Source organism: Lagopus muta, chromosome 3 (genome assembly GCF_023343835.1).
Source record: "Lagopus muta isolate bLagMut1 chromosome 3, bLagMut1 primary, whole genome shotgun sequence".
NCBI lineage: Eukaryota > Metazoa > Chordata > Aves > Galliformes > Phasianidae > Lagopus > Lagopus muta.
The window spans coordinates 28,377,503-28,404,974 of record NC_064435.1 but is presented as its reverse complement, the minus strand read 5'-3'; the positions used below and the strand labels follow the sequence as shown (position 1 = coordinate 28,404,974).

Sequence of the window (27,472 nt, the reverse complement as noted above, 5' to 3'; positions counted from 1 at the left end):
GGCGCGCGCGCCCGCCATGTTCGCGGAGATGAACCGGCGGACGCTGGCATTCCGCGGCGGCGGCTTGGCGGCGGCGGCGGCGGCCGCGGCGGCGGCGGGAGGCGGAGGGGCCGAGGCCTGGGAGCGGCGGGACCCCGAGGCGCTGAACGGGCGCGGGGCAGACGAGGAAGCGGAGCTGGAGGGGCTGGAGGCCGAGGAGCTGGAGGCGGCCGGCGACGAGAAGGAGCTGCTGCTGCTGCCGCCGCCGCCGGACGCCGCGTCGCCCCCCGCCGAGAGGAACCGGCGGACGCTGGCCTTCCGCGGCGGCGGAGCGCCGCCGGGGGCCAACAATGGCTGCGAGGCGGCGGCTTGGCCGCGGAAGCGCTATGACGGGCGGGGGGCGGACGAGGAGATGGAGCTGGAGGGCGCGGAGGGCCTGGAGCCGGAGGGCCTGCTGGAGGGCAAGGAGCTGGCGCAGGACGGCGGCTCGCTCAGCGACAGCAGCGACGACGAGGAGGACGGCGAAGGGGGCAGCCTCGGCGACGGCAGCGGCGCGGAGGGCGGCAGCTGCAGCAGCAGCAGGCGGTCCGGGGGCGACGGCGGGGACGAGGCGGAGGGCAGCAGCGTGGGCGCGGGGGAGGGGGAGAGCGTCCGGCACTTCCCGCTGGCCAGGCCCAAGTCGCTGCTGCAGAAGCTGCACGTCTCCTTCCAGGGCTCCTGGCTAAAGGAGTTCCCATGGCTCTACTACTGCCAGGAGACCGGCCTCATGTCCTGCGCCTGGTGCACCGCCGCGGCCGCCGCCGCCGCCCCGCCCGAGCTGATCCTGGCGGGCGGCCCCGTGCCCGGCGGCCACGACGAACTCTGCAAGGGCACCCGCAACTACAAGCGGGCCCTGCTGCTGCGGCACCACCTCTCCGCCGAGCATCGCCTCAATGAGCCGGGCAGCGCCGAGCAGGTAGGCGGCGGCCAGCCTTCCCCTCCCCTTTTAGCAGGTTTTCTTTCTTTCTTTCTTCTTTTTTTTTTCTTTTTTTTTTCTTTTTTTTTTCTTTTTTTTTTTTTTTTTCTGGTGGCTTTTGTGTTGTTTTGTTCTTCCCCCTTCCATTTCCCCACGTGCGTGAGCTCTCTCGCACGACTCCGTGCATCGTCCGCAGCTCAGCGGACCCGCATCCCCGGCTGCCTTTATCTAAAGCGGCGGCAGTTGCGTATACACGGCAGTGTTCTTGCACTGATTTACAAACGCGAGTTACAACTTCCTCCTGCGGTACTGGCGGAGGCAGGGCAGTGTCCGGCCTGTGAAACCGGCGCTCACCGCCGTGAAATCGCCGTTGTTCCGCCGTCCTATCGCACGGGTGTCCGTGGTCCGGGCTCGGTTTGCTGCGGGTCGGGCTTCACCGTTTCAATCTTAACCAAACGGGTTGCTCTAGATCGAGTTACTTAGCCAGAAATGTGTAATTGCTCGGTGTTTGTTTGAGATAAACATGTGGTTTCCTGAAAGCCGCGTTAATACGCCAGCATCTCCTCTAACGTTTTTGGATTGGCCGAGCTCTTTGTTGTTTCCTGCTGAACTTAGAATTACTGGAGTTCTTGGCTGCTTTTATGGATGAGTCGGGGTGAATTCGATGCTTTTCATCCACAAATGTTTTAAGGAATGGTCTCGTTGAATCACCAGCCTTCCTTCCAAAGGATGCCTGCGCTGCTTGAAGCCCACTCAGATGGGCTAACTGGCCTGTAGTGTGCTGTGCTGTGGGTTAGGTTCATCCTGGAGCTGTTGGCTGCACTCAGACCCCCAATCATTGTGGTCTCCCAGTTTAGAACTGAGCTCTCCTTTAAGCCCCTACCGTGGCTGTGCAGACGTACCGGCATCCAGCTCATAGCTTAGTGCTTGCATTGAATGCGTTGCTTGAGCACCTTAAGGAGCTCAGGATACCTTGGACAAGAGCTGCTGCTGTAATCTGTGGGTAGGGCATTAGGATGGCAGATACCTTAGGTGAGTGATGTTCTTAGAGCTAGTTGTAAAGGAACGCAAGTTTTGTGTGAAACTCCTGCAGGATTGCAAAGCAAACGTTATGATTTGTGGAGTAATAGCAGTCATCCAAGACGTTGTTTGGGATTTATAAAGGCGACGATCACCTTTAAGATGAGTAATGCTCCCTATTGGGTGAGTGCTTTCGCTGGCTTTGTGAGGCGGCTGTTGTGCACGCTTCATGGCGGTAGGTCACTATCAGTTTCCTGCAGTCTGAGGTTCGCTATTTACTCTGCAGTATTTTGGCCGGTCTTGCCTTAAATACCTTCAGTTTCTATTTTGAATCTCTCATTTGCAATTTATTCTCTATTTCAATAATGTTTTTTTTTGTTTTGTGTTTGTGTGTTACGTTCCTGGCCATCCTGCTGTGGGTGATTACCCCACAGAGGTATGTCCTGTCACTGTGCAGCCTCCCTCCCAGCAGATATTGTTACTTCGTGTCACATGTGAAAATTTCTTTTACTGCCCTTAGCTATGTGTAAATAAAACATACTCCATGCTGTTTTTTCTTACTAAAAGTAATACTCTTTCCTTATGTCCTCCGCTCCATGCTTTGTCATAAGACTAATTGATGTGGAGGAGAAAGGGGTAGCTTAAAAGTTAGTGCAAGTATTACTTGCATTGGAATGTTAACCTTTCCTTGTCGTGAGAATCCTTATAAAATGATCCTCTGCCTTTGTATCACTAATAACCTATGGGGAAAAAAATGATGATTGTAATAATGAATGAAACAGTAAGTGTCCGTGCCTCTTTTGCACTATATTAAAGGTAAGGCTTGGACCAAGTAAGTTTCTGTGAGGTAGCTGTAGGAATGGTGATTTTGAGTAGAAACATTGCTGGGTGCATCCCTGTGCAATTGCACTTGAGTTGAGAACTTCTTACAAGGAGAGGAGTTCAGTTTTTCAAGACTCACTGTAGTTTTTCTGTGGTGCACTTGTGGGTTACACTTGCTCTGCTGTAAATATGGTTAGGAATCGGTGTTTTCTTTGCACTTATTGTGTCCTTATTATCCCCTTTCACGTCTGTAAAGCACTCCTCCTTCTCTTGATCCATATGTTTAACTAATGCCGAAACAATAGCCCTATTTTTATCTTAATGCCTTGATACCAGATACTTGGAACAGAAGTAGGTAGTTCGTACCCTGACTGTATTTCCAACGTACATAATGAGGCAGCAAAGCCTTTTAAATTTAATGAAATTTGGGAGAGGTCTTTCACTCTTTGTCTTAGAGACAATGCATATGTATTCCTGACTTGACAACTTTCAACTGCAGGGCATGTTTAGCAGCTGCTAATAAACATATGGCATAGTGCCACCTTTAAGTGCAAAAAGGAAATGGTAGGTGTTAAGACAGTAAAGCAGTGGAAATTTCTATAGGTCTGTTGGATATTACACTCATGAAGGAGTGAGTGATGATTTCAGTTTATTTTTGGGATACTTTTAATTCAGAATGCCAAAACACACAAGTGGTTACAGCTGCTGCAGTTCAAGGGTATGGAGCTGTCGGTTGGTGCTGCTTTCGAAGACAAAAATCTCCATTCTTTTCTTTCTGTTTTAGTTAAACTAGTTTGTGTTGCCACGGTAAAACTTAAGGAGAGATATAATGCAGTCTGAAAGTATCTTCAGTTTTCTGTTAAATAGACTTGTGGAGGAATTATTTCTCTCCTAATTGAAAAGAATTGAGACTTACTCGGAAGTCACTGCCAAACATTTTAGTTCTGTGATGAATTTAGATCTGCGAGTTGCAGATTTATCATCTGTTTGTGGTTCCTATCCTCAAAGCTGCTTCTTAAAACACATTTTTATGTGGACATAATTTGAAGCTGAGCTTTGGCATTAGTGCCAGAAAAGCTTTCTCCAGCCTAGCAGGCGCGTTGGTTTAGAGCAGAAGCTCTCCAAAAGGAGGAAGGCCTTTGATGTGTTACTTTTTCCATTTGAACTGTAATTGTTTGCTTTGTGTGTGCACTGATGAATAGAAGTCGCGCTTCAAATGTAAAGTTGCATTGTAGTGTTCTAAGTTAACTTCTCCAATTACTCTGGCTGAGGAGGCAGTCAGGCCTTCAGAGTAAGGACGGTCACTTACAGTGGATTTATTTATGCAGTGCTCTTCCCAGACCCGGAGCTACTCGGTTGGGTGTTGGGCACTTAGTGTAGCAGTGCCCAAGTGCTGAGTTTGCTGAGGGATGCTGAGGCTTGTGAAGCAGCAGCAGAGCGTCCTGCGTGCAGCTGATGGGGCTGTTTTCTGAGAGGATTTCCCTCTGCAGCCACACTCGCGTAAGAAATCTATTTTTCAGGAGGAGAATTAATTTGGGGGCATCGAAAAGTTGCTGTAGAGCAAGGTGTGGCAGTAGGGAAGGGATTGCAAAAATGTGGCTTTACTGCTTTAAATATGCATACAGCCAGGGTGGAATCTGTGGTCAGAGTGCTTTCCTTCACCTCCCTTCTGCTTTCACTCTTAGGAGGAGAGCGTGCTGGTGGCACGGCGAGAAAGGAAGCAAGTTTCTAGTAGTGCTTCTGATCGTCTTTCTGCTACAGTTAGCTTTTAGGCGGCTTTCACTACTGAGCTGCGCATACAGAGGAGTCATTTTGTCTTTGGGTGTATTTGGAGACCAGTTAACTGAAACGGAGCTCAGTTCGTGTTCTGTTAGACCACTGCTTAATCTCACCTATAGAGGGAAGCTTTTCAGGCTGATGCTGGAAATTCCACAAACAAGAATGAAAGTCTTCCATTCTATTCTGGGTTTCTTATCAGTTGTCAAGGACAAAGCTGTTTGGTGGTGAGGTAACTTAAGCTAGGGGGATATTTTCGTTTGTATTCTGAAAATATAATTGGCATCTAAGGAAATAGTAGTTTGTGGTTCTCATCAGAAAAACAGTTCCCTTGTGATGATTGCTATGAGCATAACTTGGGTAATAGAAGTTTGAAAATAAATTTTCTTTGATTTTTTTTTTTTTTTCCTGTAATTATTTTCTTAACTTTTACCTCCCAGTGAATTGTATTGTACTTTCTCTGTAGAGAGGAGAGATGTTTAAAAGTCTCCAAGGGACATTACATTTTTTTCATTTTTCCCATAGTAAATGCTAACTCTGTCACACTTGGTTTGCACAGACTTGTTAACTGTTCTGATGTCAGGGCTTTCGTTTAACTCACGGTACAGCATTAGAGTTGTTGGCTTCCAACAGCAGTTAACCTCTTGTGTTCAGTACTGCAGTTAGGTGGAAAAAAAGATGTGTATGCACTCTGTTAATTGCTAATACTTCTCCCTTGCTTCTGTGTAGTCAAGCATAAAAAGAAAAGGCCTTCTGCAAAGTAATTTTCAATGTTGCCTGTTCTCAGGAAATGAAGTTCCATCAGGTGTTGTGGTGTGTGCCTGACTGTGTGTAAGACGCAAGCCACTGATGTTTGGCTGCGACCAGAGTGGTGACACTTCAATACTGTCACTTCTGTTTTTATTCTGACCCAAAGTCAGTGTAGTCAGAGTTTTGAAACTGTACTGTGGACTAAGAGAAAGTCTGCCTGGCTCTGAAATGCTCAGAACTCGGTGGCAGGCTGAGCTGTCGCATCTGCGACGTGCTTCCTGTTTCAGTGCTCTGATCAGAGGGAGTGCTTGCCTTTGTCAGAGAGCACGCAGAAAGAAGTAAGCTGAGGCTGGATGAAGATCTGTGCCTCATTTTCACATAAAAGCCTAATTGCTTGTCTTGCTGCTGCTTTCTTTTTTTTTTTCTTTTTTTCCACTGAAGTTTTTTTTCCAAAAAGGGTAGAGGTTTAGAAGTGTCTTGAATGTGGCAGCAAACTGAATTTTCTCTGCAGGAGATGCTGGAAAATTTCTCCTCTGATCATGTTGGACGTTGCTTGCTGCTTAGAGATAGAAATAATCTTTTCTGAAGTATTTAGTTTGACCTCATGATTCTATGACCTCAGCTGTCATTCTAGTGATCCACACTGGGATTATAACTTGAAGCAAGTGCTGATTTAGGGCAGTAATTCCTGTATGGTGGAAAATGGCTTCTTTATACAGCCAATTCCGCCATAATTCCAGATTAAGGGTAGTACTCATTTTCAGGATACGTTCTAGCCCCAGTTTACATCATGAGCTCATGAAAACCCACTTACTGAAGCTGACCTGTAATGTTGAGGTAGTGCAGTTTTTAATGCCCCCTAACTCCTGGGTCTGTGAGTCACTTTTGAAAATTAGAGGAAAGAATTTTGCAAAATGCAGTCTATTCTTATCCAAAATCATAATGGAACCAGCCAGTTCCAAACTATTCTTAATTGCTGGGAAGGGTCTCTTAGAGGTCTAGTGGAAAAAAAGGTGGTGTCATCGTCAATGCTCTTGATGTCACCTATGAATTAATTTAAGTATGAGGGTTTTTTTTGTTGTTTTCTGCTTTGTTCTAGCTGCTTCTCTTGTAGCAGGTCTGAATCATCACTGTCTAAACAACAGTTATAAAGTACTGTAAAATCTACTTCAAACCTCTCGTTACTCACCAGCTTCTGCCTGAACTAATTATTTAGGAATTCATTTCTTGGTGTTGGATTGTCTGATTCTACTGCTGGGAAATGTCTGAAGCTATGCTTAAGATCACTTCTTGACAAGGTCATGGAGAGGCATATAAGTACGTGTTGTCCATGTATGATAACCAATTAAATGGTGTTGCTGGGAAGTTTCAGTGTAGTTTGATTCAAGGAAGTCTTGGCTAAGTAGTGTAACGAAAGCCTAACATTTGTTTGGGCACCCGCAGCATTCTGTTCCCTTGTATTACCAGTATTTAGTCCAAGGCCTCTACAGTGGGAAATTAAAAAAAAAAATAAAATTCCTAATTTGTGAAAATGCACCTGTTGTTACAAGCACTCTAATGCTATAGTTTCTTTAGAAGATGTAGAACAGTTAGACACAGGTTGGGAGATAAACTGATCATCTTTATGTAATGAGCTACTGGTGAGTGTGGATCCAGGTTCTCTATTGACTTGGAGTTTTCCAAGGAAGAATGAACTGCGCATGTGAGAGCTGTCCAGATAAATCTTAGGAAAGAGACTGCGAATCTTTGATATGTATGGATTAACAAAGTCAAGTACTTCATTCTTGGCTAAATCTTACTTCACTTTTGGCCCAAATTTTATTTCCTTTGTCCTTATGGCAATTTTCTTGTGGTTTCGTTCCACATATGGGAGGAGGGTGCAGTCTGGGAACGTGATTCTTAGATGATGGGAATGTTCTTTCAAACAGGCATTCCAGCCTGCATTTATAACCAAGATTCTAATTAAGAAAAATTGGAATAACATTACCTTTAGTTTCTTATCCTTTTAGTAGTGTTGTAGGACTAAAGAGAACATTTGTGAAAAGCTAATTGTTTGTCTTTCTAATTCCAGGAGTCGGAGTTACCGTCAGAACTGAATAATGAAGGATACTGTGATTTTAACAGCAGGCCAAATGAGAACTCTTACTGCTATCAGCTCCTGCAAGAACTAAATGAGCAGAGGAAGAAAGGCATTCTTTGTGATGTCAATATTGTGGTGAGTGGGAGAGTCTTCAGAGCTCACAAGAACATCCTGGTTGCAGGCAGCCGCTTCTTTAAGACTCTGTATTGCTTTACAAACAAAGAAAGCCGTAACCAAACCACTGTTACCTATTTAGATGTTGTTGCTGTTCAAGGTTTTTCTGTCATTTTGGACTTCTTGTATTCTGGGAACCTCGTGCTTACGAGCCAAAATGCCATTGAAGTGATGTCAGTGGCCAGCTACCTTCAGATGACGGAGGTTGTCCAGTCTTGCCGCAATTTCATTAAAGATGCCTTAAACATAAGTATAAAATCAGAAGCTCCGGAGACCGTTGTCGTGGATTATAACAGGAGGTCTGTCAGTAGGGATGGTATGTCTCCAAGGGATCAGAAAGTTGCCAGCTTCTGGGCAACACGAAACCTTACCAACTTGGCAAGTAGCATAAAAACTGAGAACGATGGTTACTCTATTGATGAGGCCCAAATTGAAAGCTACCAAATGAATGACTGCAGTTGGGTCCAGGACAGCTCACCTGAAATGGCCGAAAATGAGTCTCAAGGTGAGGGAAAAGTTTTTGTGTGGAATGACATGGGCTCACAGGGACAATCAGTTCAAGAACCTGGAAAAGCAAGAAGGAAAAACCAAACTGCAAAAAGATTTATTTATAATATACCGCCTAATACTGAAGAGAACTCAGAAGATTGCTCAGTGTTGCAACCATCAGTCCCATATCCAGAAGAAGATCTGTCATTCATTAAAGAAGAAGCAGGTAAATATTGCTTAATATCAATCACTTAATTTGAAAATTAAATTTCTGAATGAAGTATATGGCAATGTGACTTTTTTACAGGCATGGTGGTGGGTAAGGTGTTTTAGTAAAATCAGCATGTATTTAGCGTTATTCAGCAACCTGCTTCTCCCTCTTGTGCTGCAGCAGTGCATCTTCAGCTAGAGAAAAGAACTGTCTAACCCATCCCATGTGGTACGTAACGTGTTCTTTACAACTGAGGTTTGGTTGCAGGTCCTTATCAGCTAGTAGAAGCTAAAATCCTCATGTCTACATTTTAATCTCTAGCTAAAATTAGGCACAAAATCAAGACGTGATAGCTGATGCTGATTGCATGGAGATGGCCTTATTACTTTCCTTCCTTTCACTAGCAAAAATTTTTGTGGTCATCTCCTTGAGTCTCAACAAGAAGCAGAAATCAACGTTGCAATACTGTTGATTCTGTGGATATCTGGAAAGCTACAAGATGAAGTAATGCTGCCTGTTAACTCTTAAAGCAGACAGATTTACACAGCAGATGGGGAAGAGACACCACAATGACATGTAGTGGAGAGATCATTGTGTTGAACTGTCCTTTAAACAAATCTTGGGATCTGACTTTTCGTGGCCTTGGTTTTTTGTTTTCTTTTTTTCTCTCAAGGATCATTAGTTAATAAAAGTGCTAGAATAAGGTTAAGTGTGTTCTAGGTAAATACTATCACATAGAATTTGGGGTAATGTAGTTTTTAATTAGTATTATATCGCATGAGTAGCTGAAACATGTATTTTTGAAATACTGTTTTTTGTCTGTATCATTTCTAGGTAGATTATCAACCTTGGAAGTATGACTTCTGAATATTTGTAGTTTCAGAGTTGACTCTTGAATAGAGTATGGATGTGAGATGTAGCTAGAACAAAGTTCTTTAAATGAATGTTTCTGAGGCATTTTAAAATGCATGTCTTTTTCAAATATCTCAGAGGCTTGTGAATGACCTTTGCTTCTCAGGTTCAGATGGCAGAATCAGGAGGTGGGGAACAACCCACACGTAAATTAACTAGCTAGAAAAAAAAGAACCCACCAAACTCAACTGTCTAACAAAAGCACCAGCACTGAGACCTGTGGGTACATAGTATTTCTGTGGATATTATTGTATTCCAGTGATGAAAAAAGGAGATTTGAAAGCAACTTGAGTTTTCAGGAATGTCTAGGAAACCTGTCTTTATTCTGGTGGAAGGAGAGGTGACCTTAGTTTGTTCTTGAAAAACAAGACTGAAAGAAATCCTTTCAGGAGTGCTGTGACCAAGCCAATTGTACTGGGGCCCCAAGATGCCTTTGCCCACAGTGTTAGAAGTCTATCTCTGTTGCTGGCAGCTGCTGAGGTGTGAGGAGGCAATACGTGAATAGCAGTCCAGCAGATGGCACGTGGTATCTCTGTGCTGCATCACATATACATGAGCACCACATCAACATGTGACAACAGAGAATACTGCAGACTGAAGCTACAGGCACCTATATTTGGTTGAGAGCAGGAGCAGGCAACACAGGAGATGACGTGCTGTTAGCAAGTAGCGTGACACAACATGAGCAGATGTGGGAAATCAGCTGTGCTGAGGAACTGACACTTGCTCTGTGAATGCTTGAGTGGGGCTACTTGTCTCCGAACTCAGTGGGTAGGTCCACACAAGCTTTTCAGTTTAGCTTGAGAGTGCTCTTGTAAAGTGGATTTCCTGATCTTCTCTTAGCGTACTTTTGTTAATGTTGTGAAGAGAGTTTCTTCTGTTTGGAAGGAAAATGGAAGCTGTGTTTCAGAAATGTGCTTGTTACATGCCAACCACTGACAGACCTTGGGTCCACAGCAGCAGTGTTAGATCGAGCCTGACGTAAAAATAGTTCTGAGTGTGTATGGTAGGAGGATTGGGTCTTCAGCAGGCACATTAACAGATCTACTTGTGCTGCGTGGCACTACTTGCTAGCATGCATTTAGCTGCAGCAGCTTTAAGAAGAGCAGCAGAAAGTCTGGAGCAGGAATGGGGATCTGAGTTGCCAGAAATTGCACAAATATCGAGTTCCTGACGCAATTTAGTGCGTGGTTTTTACTTCTGATTTATTTGGGTTAGACAGTTACGGTTTTTTACTGTTTAAAACATTACAGAGAGTAATCCAGCTAACAAATGGTGTGCTCAGCTACAGAAGTAAATGCTTGTTTGCTTTCTGCAGACTTGGAATAGGTGTGCTGGAGCTTTATTGTTGAAGTAACAGATAGTGGGGCAGTTCAGTGATGACTGAACAAGTACTGAACTTGTTCTGTACTGCAGAATTAAGTCATAAAATATATTTCATGCTACATTTTGATGCAAATAACTGTATTAAATGTATTGAATTTATGCTGTGGTGTCGGGTCCAAAATCATGGAAAGCTTTATGATTGTAGAAAGTGAATTCATTTTGTAAGTAAACTAAAAAAAACATAGAGTATTGTCAACTAATGATCTCCTTGGTACTTTGACTGCAACATGAGCAGTACTAAGTAAAGTACTAAGTACTTTGGAAACCACGTTTAATAACTTTATACTAAAACCTTTACTTTTAAAAAACTTATGTGAGAGATGGTGGAGGTAGAGCGTGCTACTGCTTACTTTCAGTCTTAATTATGCTTCAGTAGCTGGCGTTTTCTCCTCTACTGCATGCTGGATAAGTTAAGGTAGATTCCATAGATGATATGTGCATTTGTTCTGCAAAACACTCTGTAGTTCTTCCCTCCAGACCCAAGAAAAGGTGCAAGAGAGAGGAGAGAGCGAGAAGAAAGAGTGGGGAATTGGAAGAATGACAAGAATGGGTTGTAGAATAACTTGCAGGTTACATGATAACTTTTCAGTTGTGGATTAAGTTTTTTTTGTGAAGATGGAAGAACTAACAAAATGAATAGGCAGTTAAAAACTCATGAGAAAATGTTTTCTGGAGCAGACATAAGACAATGTGTTTAGAAGAAAAAGAATGAATAGTAAATTCTTGCGATGCAAGCTAAGTAGTACACTTGCTGTCCCTTTGGTTGCTGAAAGAGAAAGAATGAGCTTCTACAGTTACACTTTGTGGTGTGCTGATGGGGATAACTAACACCAGCTGTGGTTATTAGATGTCTGATTACATGCAAAGTGAGTTGCTGTGTCCTTGATGATGGTTTTAGGTTGTTTGGCTTTTCTGCAAAGGGGGGAAGAAGTACCATAGATGGCATGGTGGAATGGAAGCCAGTTTAAGGACTGCTGCTCTCAGAATGAAAACTTAAAATGGAAACCAACGCACAGAGATGGGGGGGGGGGGGGGGGGAAACCAGCCCAAAGCCTTTTAATTAAATTCTGTACTAATTGGAGTTTCTGATTGGGCACTACTAGGAAGGTGTTAGATAAGTCATAGTAAAAATTTCTGAGTTATGCTTTTGCCTCTTAGCCCAGCAAAGCAAAGGTGAACGTGAGTTTTCCCACAGATAGCTATGAGGGTACTTCAGTTCTCCTTCCTCTCACTCTGCATTACCAGTGGTTTTGTATTTAACACCTTGCCTGTAAGGAGCACGTTGAGCTGCAAAACACTTTGTAAAACTGAGATGAGTTTGAAATTGAATTTGGTTTTGCTTCGTTTATCTACTTCTACTGATGCTTTCAAATGTTCCCCAGGTTTAACTATGTGAAATAAAATAGCTGAGTTCCTTCTCACTGAACTGTACAATCTATCTTGCTGTTTCCCTTCTAGTTGATAATCTGTTAAAAATGCCTTTACTGTTTACAACCAGAGTGCATCCTGCAATTAACCATTTACCATGGAGGAAATATCAGTGCGATCAGTCGGTATCTTTTAGTCAGTTTCCAGTACATGGAAGCTCAGCGATTCTAATTAATGATATTTTTACTGTCTATTTGTAGATTTTATAAATTCACACCGTGACTGAATTGTTTTTCCATTTGAGTTTGTGTTTTGGAATATGTGTTCTGTTCGTAGACTTCATAACAAAACTGAATTATTATTCCTTAAGCTTTCCAGAGCTGACCATGTTGGTTCTTAGGAGTGTTTTAATGGTGTAATCAGTTGGTTTTGTGAAGCTAACACCAGGCCATTTGTTTGCATGATTTTCAGGCTACGTAATGTGATAATGTTAGTTTGGAGGGCATCTGACAAAAGGGTAACAAAACAAGGACAGGGTGAAAACAGCCTTTTGTGGAAAAAAGTTGTTCTGGATAAATTTGTAGGTTTGTAGTAAGGATTAGAAAACTAAAGAAGGATTTGCATTCAGTTGGCTATAAAAGCAACTACTTTTCATAATGTTACAAATAGTGTCTGAAGCTGCTTATAAAAAATGTAGTGCTAGTCACAGTTTTTGTCATATGTTGCTCCCTCAAGTCGTAACTTGATAAACATTTTACAGTAGAGTTAAGTAACTCTCTACTTGAAGAAATCAAGACTGATGAGCTTGAGCTTGTCTGGACTGTCTTGCATATGAAGAAAACCAATACAGCATTAGGAAAGGAAGCTTTTTTTTTTTTCCCCCAATCTTCTTTCCTCGTACTGTACCCTGGTTGAAGGATTAGAATTGTTTAATGAATGTTTAACCTCTCTATTTGCTCCATTTCCTATGTAATAAGGAAATAAAGGCCCTGTGGATTTTGAAAGACATCCAGAGAGTCCAATAACCAGGAGTCCAGCCCAGTAAATTTGCCTCTGTTAGGGATGATCCTGAATACAGGTAGATTCCCACGTTCTGATAGAATAGACAACTGATCTTATGATCTTAAGGGATGCACTCAAAACACAGGCAGCATTTTGAATTAAAGAACTCATCAGTCTAAAGCGCTGACTTAATCTTTCCATTACCTCAGCTATTTAAGAAATGGTAAGGATAGTGGCAGCAACTCCATAAAGAAAAGCAGAGGCTGTATATCTTTCAGATTCATTTGGGATATGCAACTCTGTCTGCAGAAGTTAGCTGTGCCATTCTTTCAGCTGTGTTCCCTTCTGTGCCTCAAAAACGTAGCTGAGAAAGTCAAATCTGAGCAGTGAAAGTGATTTTGATTGAGAAGTTTCAGATCCTCTTGGATTGCTGCTGACTGTAATGGAATGTGTTTAGAATACAGATTACTTAATATTAAAAAAAAAAAGAAAAAAAAAACAGTATTTTCTTCCTGATAATGATTATTCTAGAAAGTAGATAGTCTTTTTTTTTTTTTTTTTTTGCCACAGCTCCCTGATTTCCTACATGTTTGTCTTCACATGCATATCTACTCCTAGATTGCAGCTAGAGGTCTGCTAAAGGACTTTTAATAATGACTTCACTGACACTAAAACAGCAATAAGTTCCCCGTTTAACTTCCAGATTTTCTTCATTGGCAGACCTGTTCAATTCAGTTAAACTACTGTAACTGCCTGGAGTGCTTTTACACTAGAGTGGCTTTGTATCATAAGAGTTTATAGAAGTGTAAATTGAACAGTTGCTGTTCAGTTTCTTGGGGTTGGCAGGCCTTAGGGTTTAGTTGTTCTTTTGCTTTTGTTTGTTTTGTTTGAGAGAAAGGATTGGTCAACCTCAGCATTTGTAGGTATAGTATAGTGGGCTATACGTTTCAACTGACTTGAAGTTTGACCAGGGAATGTTTCCTTTCAGCTGTATTTTCAGTTTCTCCTGTTGAATTCTCTTTGCTGTACAACCATTCATCCTCTGTGCATTGTGAGAATTCTGAAGTTGTCTCCCACAGGTCTCAGGGTAATTTCATGGGGTGGAAGAAACTGAGATGGGCAGCATTTCTTTCTTGTACCGGTTTCTGGCAGGCATCAGTAAATTTACACAATCAGAAGTATTTGCATTGTAGAAAGTTCATACTATGAGTAGGATACTGTTGTATAGCAAGGTTATATTATTTCTTTGGGAAGATTTTCATTTGTGCTCTTTGTTCGTTTTGTACAAATCTGTGTTTTTACAGGTCTACATCTTAGTCCTGTACCGTGCTTCAAAGCTCCATGAAAAGACGCAGTGCTTTGGTTGTCCTTATCAGGCTTTGGCAAAGTCTGTCTGGAATGGATGATCCTGAGATAATCATTTTGGTCAAGGATGCTGCTACTTCTAAGACTGCCTACTACTAGAGAAGCTAACATAAATTAAGCATTCTTGAATGTTTTCTTAAAACTGTTTAGCATAGAATGTTGTTCTGACTACAACAATCTAGGCAGCAATGGTATCTGTGCTTGTGTCTTTATGTAAGAATAAATACTAATGGAGAAGCATGTTTTCTTAGTATATTTGTCTTGATTTAATTTAGTTCTTTCTTGAAGGGCCTAAAAACAAAATGTAGCTGATAAATAGGGAGCAATAGCAACTCCCTACCAGTGCAGAAAGAGCAGCTTTACTGTGTGGAGAACCCTTATGTTAGGGCTGAAGTGGGCATAAAGTTGATGATTTTCCTTTTTTACCGAATGCCTTTTCTTCTACCACTCTGCATCATACAGCTGAGCACTGGGTGACTGTGTAGTAACTGAGGAAAAGAACCAAGGGTCCTTGGGGGCAGCAAGTTGAATGCGAGTCAGCCATGCATCATAGCAACAGTGAAGGCTAACCTCATACTGGCAAAATTAGCTAGAACGTAGCCAGCGGGCTGTGAGAAGGGATAATTTCCCTGAATCCAGGGCTTGCAAGACCACATTTAAATACTGTGCCCAGTTCAGGGCAGCCCAGGATGAGAAAGGTATCATTAAGCAGGAGGGAGTCCAGTGGGTGGGTACTTAAGGAAATCTGGAAAACTGGAGAAATGTTGAGGAGAGGCTGGGATACAGAATTTATTTAGCATAGGGAAGCTGGAGTGGCATATACCTGCAGTCTGTCACTGTCTTAAGTGGATTTTATAGCATATGAGTCCAGACACTTGCGTTCCTCTGTGCACCTCTGAAAAGCATCTGTTGCAGCAAGGCAAATTCTACCTGTAGGCAGACTGGACTGTGAATGCAGTTTTGTTGGAGCAGATTTCTTAGAGGGTTTATGGAACCTCTGTCTTTGTAGACATTTAACACTTGGCAAGGTTCAAAGCCAGATATAATCCAGCTTTGAAGTTAGCCTTGCTTTGAGCTGGGTTGAACTAAGTGACCTTCAGAGATTCCTTCTGATCTAAGTTCTTCCTTGAGTCTGTTCCCTGAGATCAGTAGCTCCTCCACAAATAAATGATGTGGATCAGGACAGCCCTTAGTAGCTCACATTTCACGTTTGTAGCCTTTATGGAGAGATCAGCAAGCTAGCTTTATAAGCAGTGACAGTGAACAACAGACTTTTGGAAGGAACATAAAATAAATAGATTATTGTTTGGCAGCAGTTGGTGGTTATCTGGCAGAGTTATTTAGTGGTTCTGCTTCCGTAGTTAAAGCGGTAAACCAGTTTTCATGAATGGGAAATAGCAAAAAATTACAAGCAATTGGGAGTGGTATTTGGAGTGTTAGTAGATTGGATTGGCAAAATATCTTAAGTTTGTCAGAGGGTTCTGTTGCAAGAGGCAGTTCAGAAGTAATCTGCTTTGACCTCTTTTCAGAAGCAAGGTTAAAGAAGTGAGTAATACGCTGGGAATGAACAGCACAATGTATTTTCTTCACCTTGCCAGTATGTAGCTCTTGGCAGTGCTGTTTTTTTTCTGTCACATGTTACTTAACATAAGCAACAAATCCAGCTCTAATAGCAAGCCAGATTGTATCAGTAGATTACCAGTGCTCTCCTTACAATCCTTGAAAGCTCTGGCCTAATCGCTTATCTGATCTACTTTCTGTCTTTTTTAAATTGGTCTGAATAAACAGTCAAGTGTCAGAAAAGTTGCAGGGAAAAGCCATGCTCCTTTTCCTTCTCTTTTGGAATGGCTTTTAGAAAACAGAAGTTATGTATTACAGACAGCTATATCTCCTGTGAAGTTTTGTGTCCTTCCATGCACTTTACCTCCGTATCCGTTTCTGTAATGACCCGTTCAAAGGCTTCTATCATTGATCTTCTCATTGATCTACATAATCTTCTCCCACCCAGTGTCTCCTTTCCTTACCAGAAGTTCAGCAGATTTTTGGATGCAGAAAAAGCAGAACTGTCAAGCTAAGGATGTTTCTGCTCACGTGTTTTCTTTCTGACGATACTCCCTCATCTCTTGCCTGTAAAACTTCAGTGCCTGAATCTAGTTTATCCTTTTGTCTGAGAAGGAGCGCATTTTGGAGAGTAAAACTCTTTTGTAAGTTTTTCTGTTGTGTAAAAACCTACACAACCACTTAATTGTATTTGGAACTGTCCTAATCTCTTCTCAGACTGACATCTTGAGAGTTTTAATGCTGATAGTTAATCAGTTTGTGTTGCTTTATTCTTATTATTTCGGTTTGTGGCTTGTTCTTTTGATTTTGTTTCTCTTTTAAGCATGGCACTGCTGGTAGAAACCTCTTCTCCATGCATAGTCTGAGTATGGCTGGATGTTGGAGGCTATTTGACATCTGAATTATTAGCTTACACCTGTTTTTAGAAATGAACAACGCTGTCGAAAGGCATGCTTTGATTAAGATAAGGTTATAGACAGATGAACTGGTCTGAAGATTATTGCTTCTAATTACTTGCCTTTTTTTGTTTTCCTCCCTACTATCTGTGTTCTCTCGTGTCCCCCTCCCTCTCTGTCTGATCTACCAGCACAACTGCTTTATGCTGTTGCCCTCGGTCTTCTGTCAAAATCAGTTGGGCTGTGTTACCTTGGCAGGAACAAGTTAGACAGTGACTGCAGCTGCAGGCAGGTTTGAGAGGATCTGTAGCCTGGGTGGGGGTAATGGGAGAGACTGATTTGAGCCGTTGGGTCCTCTAGCATCTTATGCCTAGCTTAGCAACAGTGTGGAGCTTGTCTGACTGTAGACTCTGTGTCCACCTTGGGAAGCTGCTAGAGGCTAGGCATTGCGCTTCCTGGTCGCACTCTGTGTCTTTCCTGTGTGGATGAGCCATTGGACATTCAAAGTTGTTTTGGACACATTGGGTATACGTTCTGTCTAGAAAGTAGGCTTTCTAAGTCAACAATTATTTTGAGAAGGAATAAGTATTAGGTGTAATTAGGATTTACTTAGTCGTTTATTCTGCAGAGACTGAAATGTCTGCAGCAACCTCTTATCTCCTGTGGTATCTATACCAGTGTTCTTTCATGTTGCAGCAGGTCTTTTTGCATTGGAGGCAGACAGATTTAGTAGCTTTTTATCTGCACTAGACTATAGGTCTTAAGTCTCTTTGGCTCTCTGCCGTGTCTTAGACTAAGATCTAGACCTACCCAGGGATTTGAGCTCTTAAGTTTGTTTGAACTTCAATATCAGCCGTGAGCAGAAGTGATCCTTATGACATTCAGTGTGTGTCCTCTTAGTTCCAGAAGAACTCTCCAAGCATCAGTGTTATAAATGTGATTGGTTTGGTCGATCTTTACTTATTGGCAGTCTTTTGTGTATGCTTACTTAGAAGGAAGTAAGGTAATATGCCAGTGCACAGTGTGCACTACACCTGTGAGCAGTCCAGTCCTTGTCTGTTGATTTTACAGATAATCCTTTTATAAGGGAGAGGAAAGTTATTAAAGTACTTCAACTGTAGATCTTCTGTTTTCAACAAGAGGCAGGGCATTTCTATTGGGGCAGAGGGAGACAGCTTATAAATAAAAAGTCTAATGTTTTAAACTACAGTTTTGTTTTTCTCTGCTAGCTCCCAAAGCCTGCTTTAATTCGGAGGCTTTGGGCCCTGAGGTCTCTTTGCTGTTGCCTAGAGATGTACAACAGTGCTTCTTCATTTCTTGCACATTGCTGAAGGAAGGTTTACTGCTCACCTCAAAGGAATGTTTAGTTGGCATGTCCATAGGGTATCTGTTCTATTGCTTGAGCTGTTGAGCTGGCATTGCAGGAGTATATAGCTTCAAATTAGCGTAAGGAGTTCTTGCCTCTTTTGGACATAAGAACGACTAGAGTCTGTAGTTTAAAAGGGTTTTATTAAACTGTTGCTCTCACTATCATGTGGAGGGAGAGTGTGTCTTACCTCCCCCATATATCCCCAAATTTCTTTTTATATCAAAATATTAAGGTGGATTAATTAAAATACTGATGTTTCTCTTACTTTGTCCAATCCAGCTCAGTTTGTGAAAAGCTCAGATAGATGGAATAGCTTTATGCTGACCCTGTAGTTTGGCGGCTGCTTTGCTTATCGTTTGCCACTGTGTGAAAGATCTGGTAAAATTCTACGTTTCCTATTTGTTCATTTATTTTCTTTTGAACCGTTGTCTTCTCATGTTGCAGCTGCAATTGCTGCTGCCAACTGTAATACTGCTTGAGCCTTAAATATGACTAATGTCTGTGCCTAATACTGTGAAGATATATAATCTGTACTTTCTTTTCCAGTAAAACTGGAAGTCAGAAGTGTTTCAGTGTGCTGCTTTTACCACTAGCTGTATGAAAATGTAGTTTATCCTCTAAGAGAATTTCCTTTCCTGGAAAAATCCTTGGAACGAGCAGCATAGGGACAAGTGAAAAAGTCTGTGGACTATTAAAACTGACTGTCTCAGGCTTGAGAGGAAAAAATAGAAGTACTTGCTGTGCGAAGTCCCTCTCAAGGTTTCTGACAGCAGTGACGTTTGGGAATCCAGTGTGGTGGGGATCTCAGCACCATCCGGACCAATGAAAGGAAATGTGCCAGTTTCCATTGCAGTTTGTTTATTTAACAACTATGTGCCTGTGAGGAAAGTAATGGATTTATGAGTTCATGTTTTCCAGCAAACTCCTGTCTTGAGGATCGGGGGTAAGATTGATTTGCTCTCTTGCCAGAAGAGTCTTTGACCTACAAACACGATTGTCAAATGCCTACTGTGATTTTGGTGAACTATTTGTAGTTCTGTGCTGTATGCAATCTGTTTTCACTCATGCAGATATTACAGAAGTGTAGAATTCAAACAAGTGAAAATCAAGTAAATATCTTTTTCTTTTTAAGCTATTGTTTGCTTCTGACTAATTCTATTCTTCTGAGGGGGAAAAAGCTACAAAAAACCATACAGACTTCATGAAGAACTTGTCTAAAGACCCAAACTAGTATTTCAAGCTGGTTTATTTCTAATAATTATGATCTCTTGAATTGATGTGGTTATAGAGTAATGGGGATGATTATCCAAAAATGGATTTAGATGTAGCTGTAGGGAGACTTTATATAAATAAAGGTATGTAAAGCACTTTATATACCACTGAGATAGTTTAAAGCAATAAAGCAAATCACACTTCTGATGGAAAACGTGTATGTTTGTACCAACCAGTACTCTGTTTGTGGTAGACCAGATGAAGTCACTGAACATAGCAGCTCTGAAGAGAAACCACTGGAAAACTTCTTAAGTGCTGTCATGATGATAGTGAGTGAATAAAATATCCTTACCATAAATGCTCCTGTGGTATGAAAGAGGCTTTGAATATTTCTCAAGATGGGGAGAAAAAATGATGCCATGGAGAGTAATCCAAAGACCTAATTCCGTTTAAATCAGGAATGCAGCTTTATTCATCTCACTATGAAAGACTATGGAAAGAGTTTTAACGTTTTAAACTTTTTTGTTGCGGTTCAAGAAAGATAAATAGTTTGAGATACAAACTGACTGATGATAAGCAGGAAAGCTGAAGTAGTACTGTGTCTGTAATAGGGACATCAAGTGACTTCAAGTATGGACTGCTGCCGGGGACATCAAGTGACTTCAAGTATGGACTACTGCCGGGTACTTCAAGTGACTTCAAGTATGGACTGCTGCCGGGTACTTCAAGTGATTTCAAGTATGGATTGCTGCCAGAATCTTGGCCAAAGGATGCTTGGGAAAATGGCAAGTATATCTGATACAGAGCAGGTTGCTTTCTTTTGCTTCTGCTACAAGTGCTTTAACCTGTGTGTCACTGCTGGTAATATTTGATTAACTTCCATAGAGATTTATTAGATTACGTGTTTACGTATTCTTCCCCCTTTCCTTTTACCTTTTTGGTTAACGTCAATAAAGCTGCTTATCTGGAGAGACTAAAATGAACTCAAATATGTGGAAGGGTGAAAACAGAATATAACTTAACTCTTGTATCGTGCCTCAATTTGTAGGTGCCTGAAGTCCTCAGTGGTGTGATTGTTGTTAGTTTGTTCTGTTGGTTTTTTTTAACCTTCCTTAGTAAGCTAATAGCAGATAAATAGACTTTGAATGCTTAATCAACTTTTTATCTGTCTATAAAAGAAGTGCATCTCAGTATTCTTCCCTGTGTATATAAATACAAATTTAATCACAGTAAATGCTTTGAACTCAGTGCAGCTATAACTAAAGCCCTCTTCAGTCAGATTGGTGTTGTGGAAGAGTAGGTTATACAGCTTCTGTGCCTTAACCTATTCAAGTGAACAATTATGTGTAATTATTTTGTCTGAATACATTTGGAATGTATCCCAAAAACACCACATCTAAGAGTGTTATTGCTAGGTACTTAAAATGTATCATAGTAAGAAGAGGAAGAACTTAGCAACTTACAGGAGCAGGCAGTAGTGACGCCTGCTTCTCTGTAGCACTTTGAGATATTACTTGTGTTTATGGTTTACTTCAAGGAATTTCAGTTTTACAAGGGAAGAAATAGAGGCATCAGAGGTGAAACTTACTAGTGAGCAAAAGATTAAAACAGGCCTTTTGAGATCTGCCTGCTGTTAAGTTGCTGTCCTACAGCCCCGATGCCCATCTGTCCAGACCCTGCTGATGTATAGAAGACTGCAGTTAAAAGCCCTACAACTCAGAAACTGTTTTTTCCACATAACCCATTACATGACGTGGTGACACGCAACTTGTGTGAGTACTCAGACATACCAAGGCCCATCTTTGAATACTAGCAAAATTTAACTTGGATGTCATGATGAGTTTCTGATGCTTTTTAACTGTGTGCATCTTACACAGAGTCATGCACATAACTGGCCAGTTTTGCTTTCTTCCTGTCAGTGTGAATTTTAGAAACTCTCATACATAGTCATGAGGCCTTTGAGCTTTTTGGATGCTTCCCTTGTATGTGGTTACAATCATGTTCATAAATTCTTGTCTCACAGTAAGTCCAGTCTATATCTTTTTCTCAAAATCTTTATTCCTATGTGTCCTTTTTCACAACTGTCACAGAATCCTAAGCTCTTCTGTTTCACGTAGCAAAAAGCAGCTGTAGTAAACCTTGGTTTTGCAGATAACCTTTGAGCAACCTGTGTTGTTCCTGGTCCAAGCAATCCAAATAACTCTCTTCATAAGAAAGAACTGGGATATTGCTACTTCCGGAAGTCTTTTCTGCTCTTGTTTTCTCTTCTGTGCTTAAACTAAATTAGATTTGGAGGGCAGAAAAGCTAAGATCTGAACTAATCACCTTTGTAGCTATTTCAGAATCCGTTGTCTCTGCTGTCCTCCTTTTGTCAATGTCAGCATTCATTTCTACTTGGTTATACCTTTTTAAAATTGTGTTGCTGATTTGTATCTTCAGGTGGGTGGTTCTTGCACGTGGTTCTAAAAGAAAAATATTGGGAGAAGGTTTTAACTGTCTGAATGCCACAGAATCCAGAGCACAGTGGTTTTGATTATAGTTGACCTCTGTAATGTGGAATATTGCTAACTAGTCACTTACTCTGACTCATGCAATAATAATTATTTTCAAATAATTGATCTGTACTTAATGTTCCTTGTTTACAAATCAGTGTTTTTTTCTAGCAAGATCACACATGCTGGGCCCACCAGTATTTGTAGTGTTCTGCAGGCAGACATTGTCCTGATGTGGCTGATGAAAACTCACGTGGGTGCTTTATTGTTTTGGCATCTTTGGCATTGGCTTATTTTTGTTCACTAGGCAGAACAGACTGAAAAAATCTTGTTTCATCATCTTTTCTACTGATGGCTTGTTTTCTTGTAGGTGATTCCTCTACTTTAATCATGAACAAGCTGAAGTGTCCACACTGTAATTATGTAGCCAAATACAGAAGAACACTAAAGAGACACTTGCTCATTCACACAGGCGTGAGGTCTTTCAGTTGTGACATCTGTGGGAAGCTGTTTACTCGAAGAGAGCACGTCAAGAGACATTCCTTGGTAGGTGGCATCAGTGTGTGTGTGTGTGTGTGTGTGTGTGTGTGTAAGTGGAGTCTTCATTTACATTCATCATAGTGTAAATAAATTGGATGAAGATATCTATCTATTTAATAACTGCCTCTCATTATTTCTGGGAACATGCAGTATCAAAAAACACTGAGAGAATATTTCAAGGTAATTTCATGTTACTGTTGAGAAGATGATGGTATTTCTCCAAGCTGTCATCTTAAAAGTACAAAGTAAAATATAAAAACAATTCTTGTTTTACAACATGTTTTAAACCTGCTTCATCGTGAAGGTTCCTCTAGATCTCTGTAGCCTCCTTGCAATTGGCTTCTTATTCCCAAATAAGTAGAAAATGCTGCTTGCTTCTAGGGTTTTATCTGAATGCAGTGAAGAGCTGCAAGTCTTCCCAGCTTTCCTTTCTAACCTGTTATCATAGAATATACTATATTTACATCAGTAATATTTTTTTCTAAAGTCACTTAAGAATCCTTTTTTAAAATGATGACTTGAGTCTTATGAGAATGTAATTCTAGAAGGTATTGAAGAACAGGAGAGGATACAACTTTACATGGGTGGACAGTGATAGGACAAGGGGGAATGGTTTTAAATGGAGACAGGGCAGGTTTAGGTTAGATATTAGGATATTAGTGTGTGGTGACACACTGGAACAGGTTGCCCAAGGAGGTTGTGGATGCCCCATCCCTGGAGGCATTCAAGGCCAGGCTGGATGTGGCTCTGGGCAGCCTGGTCTGGTGGTTGGTGACCCTGCACACAGCAGGGGGTTGAAACTGGATGATCATTGTGGTCCTTTTCAACCCAGGCCATTCTGTGATTCTGATAAATAGTAGTTTTCAGATTTCTTGAACTGTTCCACAGGTAGGCACGTTATGTTAATAGTTATGTAGTAAATCTTAGAACCAGTGTTCCTTACGTTCCACTTGAATTCTCTCACCTTAAATATGTTTCCACCATGAAACTGCTCCCTCTCATCCTGCTCCCCTGTTTTAACTTGGTGAAGACATAAGTCCATGAAGGGAGGACATCAGGGGCTACCAAGTCTGAAGAACCTTGTCCTGTATCGTGTATAGGTGATGGAGGTGATGATGGCATGGAGCAGTTTTGTGACTCAGTAGGGGAAGTAAGGTCACTATTGCCTTGGTGGTGATACCATGGAGGTGCCTTATTCCAGAAGGTAGCAGCAGTGCCCTGTAGATCTTGTAACAGGACCAGTACAGTGCCACTTCAGTTTTCTGTCCTACAGTATCTGACCAGGTCTTGAGGTAAAGATGTTTCCTCCCGAAAAGATGAAGTCAAGCAAGGTGAAAATCACTGTAGAGTCAGTTCAATTCTGTGTTTAACCTGCAGTGCACAGTGGATTCAGAAAACCAATTCCTCCCCCACCTCACACAAGGAACATCTAAAGAATTTTACTTTGTGTAAAACAGTATGGTAAGAAGTCTAGGTGCTGGAGAAAAATGCATCCTGTATCAGCTGTAGAGATTAGGAAGGACTAAAGTACTTATTTGTATCTTGGCCTAATTTTATGTTCTTCTTCTCTTAGTTACGTAGTCTGATATTCATTCTTCCCTGTTCTTAAAAGCACAGCATTGTAACACTTGCTTAATTGGCTACATATTAAGGTTTATTTTCCTCAAGTTAGTCCACAGTAGTTCAACTTTGTGTGCAGGCTCACCCTAAGGAAGAAAGTGGAAATGGAGTGAAAAGATATTAGGCTTGGCTTTGCTTGATGGGCTAGTGGGAGTAGGGAGGTGGAATGCTCTTCCATTTCCCAGAGAATTTAAACTCTTGTTTGTGGTGGTTCTGGAGCTTAATATTGTAAAGGTAATTTTCTAAATGGAAATTGTCTCCTTCTCTGGAGATGTTCAAGACCTGCCTGGATGCCTACCTGTGCGACCTACTGTAGGGAACCTGCTTTGGCAGGGGGGTTGGACTCGATGATCTCTGGAGGTCCCTTCCAACCCCTACAATTCTGTGATTCTGTGACAGCAAGTCTGTTATGGTACTGTGTGCAGCATAAACTTGTGTTGTCTTCTGTGCCATTCAGTGGCTTTGAGCAGTGAGTGGCCAATGACTGCTTGTTGAACCGGCAGCTGTTTAGCTATGTGCTGAACAGTAAGGTGGTGGTTGGTTGTGGGAATAGCTCAAGTGGAAATGAATCTCTAGTAGTGCTCTTTCTCTGAACAATATTGAGTTGATACTATGTGATTTTTTTATTAGTAATTATCATTAGTGGTATTTTAGTGTGATGCGTGTGTTTTCAGCTGTTGATTTTTCTTCTCCATAGGTGCATAAAAAGGATAAAAAGTATAAATGCATGGTGTGTAAGAAGATCTTCATGCTAGCAGCCAGTGTTGGAATAAGACACGGATCTCGACGCTATGGAGTTTGCGTAGACTGTGCAGATAAATCTCAGCCTGGAGGGCAAGAGGGAGCAGACCAGGTGCAGGACACAGATTTCCCTAGGGATGAAGAATATGAAGAAAACGAAGTGGGAGAAGGTGATGAAGAGCTTGGTGATGACGTAGAAGAACAGAATGACCAGTCTCGATGGGATGAATCTGGTGAAGTTTGTATGCCTTTAGATGACTGACGAGAGCATATGACTTCAGGGTGCTGCAGATGGACACTGTATGGATTGACTATTTGACTATTTGAATTTTGGACTGAAGGCTTGTGAAATATGGTACAGGCTGGATGGTAGTTAAGTTGCTGTGAAAAATGTAGGGTCAAAGCCTTATAGCAAAAAAAAGGATTATTAATTTTTTATGATATTTGCACAGGACTGTACAGCATACAACCGTTGGGTTGAATTATACAGAGTCCTCACATCTACAGTCAGTTATCAAAAGAAAAATGTATTTTTTATTATTTATAGGATATAGCTACTTGGGTCCTATTCAGATATAGTAACTGTACTTACATTACACATTCATGTATCTGTTAACATGAATGAAGATTGCAACTTGGTGTGGAAGTACAAAGACAGCATCCCCAAATCCACTCATACTTCTAGTGAACCAGTAATGCTAATTTGGGCTAGTGGGCTTGCTTCCACAAGCATGTCTTTGCCATACAAACTTTACCTCTCCCATATGCTGATAGGTGAAAGCCAATTACTTAAATATGCATCATAGATAATGCCAAGAATTTATTGAAATTTGGTTTTAGAAGTTTTGGCTTTAAGCCAGCAGGTGGTACAGGTGATAAGCACTGGAGAAGTTAATAATGGCATTAATTTAGTCTATTTCCTTACAGTTTTGAATTTTCAAGAAAGTTGCTATTGACTTAACAGTTCCAGAGCAATCTTGCAGGAGAAATGACTGGTTATCAAAGTAACAGACTGACCAGAGCATGGGCTGCTCTTCTGCCACTTAGTCAGAGACAGTCATACTAAAAAGCGTCTGTAATAAAGCTCCTTTCCCCCTCTAAGGCTCCCCCCCTTCACATTTTTTACTTCCCTGCTGTATACCTCAGTCCTACAAAATAAAAGTCCAAGGAATGGAGAAAGTGTCATATTAAACAACTTTTTGATATATAATTTCTTGTCCGCTTTTTGGCTAGTTGATGTGATACAAATTGGACACTAGGCTCTTGTGCCCATCGTTCGTCACTTAAAATGAACACAAACTATTTTTTATTCTTTTGTATTTAATGGGATATTGCTAGCATTTAATATAAACCAGTTACATTGAACTCTTTTACATTTGACTTAATTTGCTGGATTTTCTTTTTTTAAAAAAGGAAAACGAAACAAAGTCCAAAGCAAAGCAACGCTCCTTGAGTTGTGTACTTTTCAGGATGATCTGCTCCCTATGCTCTTTATTTCAAATTTTCTATAAGGCATTTAAACTTGAATTTTTGTAGCGATGTGGATTTTTTTTCTTAAGCTTGTAATATTGTACCAATGATTTTCAGGCCTCTTTCGTAGGGAGGGGAGGGCATTACATCTTTATCTTAAACTCTTGTGTGTTGTCTAGCCGAAGACAAACGAGTTCAGGCAATCATCAGAACAATCCATCTGATGTGCTGTTATGTCACAGCGAGTAAATATGCAGAGCATTTACCATAACACATAGCTAGGCCAGTGTGACAGTACTGTATAAAAACCAATTGAGGGTCACCATATTCTTCAGCTTTGTTTCATTTTAAAAGGAGTATATTTTTCCTATTTTATATCAGGTAACTAAATTATGCTAGTTGTGTGATAACCTTGAGCTATGCTTTGATGGACAGAATCTTAACGGTGCTCCATCTGATCCAAGTTGGTATGTATTGAAAGAGACGAGCTGTACTGTTGTCCTTTCCATCAGTAGAACAGTAACACGATGTGAAGACATTGTTTTTGCTGATTGAAGCTGAGTTTGAACTACAGTTATATGGGAATTAAAATACCTTTTATTTTATCATCAATTTGTTTCATTGGTAGTTTCCACGTTATTGTAAACCTGACAGATGATTAGTTTTCTCGGGGTGGGGTGGGTGGGTGCCTTTTTCTTTTTCTTTTGTTTTTTTTCTTTTTTTTTTTCTTTTTTTTTTTTTTACACTGAAGAGTACATCTTTATTCTCATTGTTCTATACTGAAACAAGTAATGTGTAATTCTGGTGGGGTCCAAAGTAGAAATTAGTTGGGCAAAGATGATATGAATGAAAAAGTATTTTAAACGTTAAAGTAATGTTCTGCTTTGTGAATATGTAAGTATAGCATAAAGATTTTTCCATCCCATTTATCCCCTTTAAAACCATAGTTTACAATTGGTAGATCTGTCTATATATATAAATATATATATATATATCTGAAATTCACCTAAATCTGCTTTATTAGAATACTGCTCACTTAATGCTTAGAAACTGGACCTGGCTCTACATTCTCAATGTATCTTCCTTTTTCTGTTGATTTTTTTGTTTGTTTATTTTTTCCTCGAGGTATGAACTTATTCTCTTGGAACTGAATCTTCTTTTACTACTTAAATCATTTATGTATATCTGGTAAATTATGACCAAATTTGTTGTTAGACTGCATACAGTAAATTGAAATATACACTTGGTACACTACAGAATTGTTGTGCTTTATTCTGGTTATA

The 27,472-nt window shown here is 41.0% G+C and overlaps 1 protein-coding gene across 1 annotated transcript; it reads left to right on the top strand.

The window, feature by feature from the left end:
• On the top strand, positions 1–26,864 carry ZBTB10 (zinc finger and BTB domain containing 10). Its single transcript, XM_048938595.1, has 5 exons — positions 1–934; positions 7,374–8,271; positions 19,938–20,111; positions 22,189–22,364; positions 24,676–26,864. The coding sequence occupies exons 1-5, from the start codon at positions 17–19 to the stop codon at positions 24,979–24,981; spliced, it is 2,472 nt and encodes an 823-aa protein (XP_048794552.1). The 5' UTR covers positions 1–16; the 3' UTR covers positions 24,982–26,864.
• Positions 26,865–27,472: the final 608 nt, after the last annotated feature.

What these genes read in the sequence shown, in the direction of transcription:
- ZBTB10 (XM_048938595.1), top strand. Translation starts at nt 17, where the DNA reads ATGTTCGCGGAGATGAACCGGCGGACGCTGGCATTCCGCGGCGGCGGC. An exon ending in AGCCGGGCAGCGCCGAGCAG is followed by an intron (nt 935 to 7,373) that starts GTAGGCGGCGGC and finishes TTCTAATTCCAG; the next exon opens with GAGTCGGAGTTACCGTCAGA. An exon ending in AAAGGATGCTTGGGAAAATG is followed by an intron (nt 20,112 to 22,188) that starts GCAAGTATATCT and finishes GTTTTCTTGTAG; the next exon opens with GTGATTCCTCTACTTTAATC.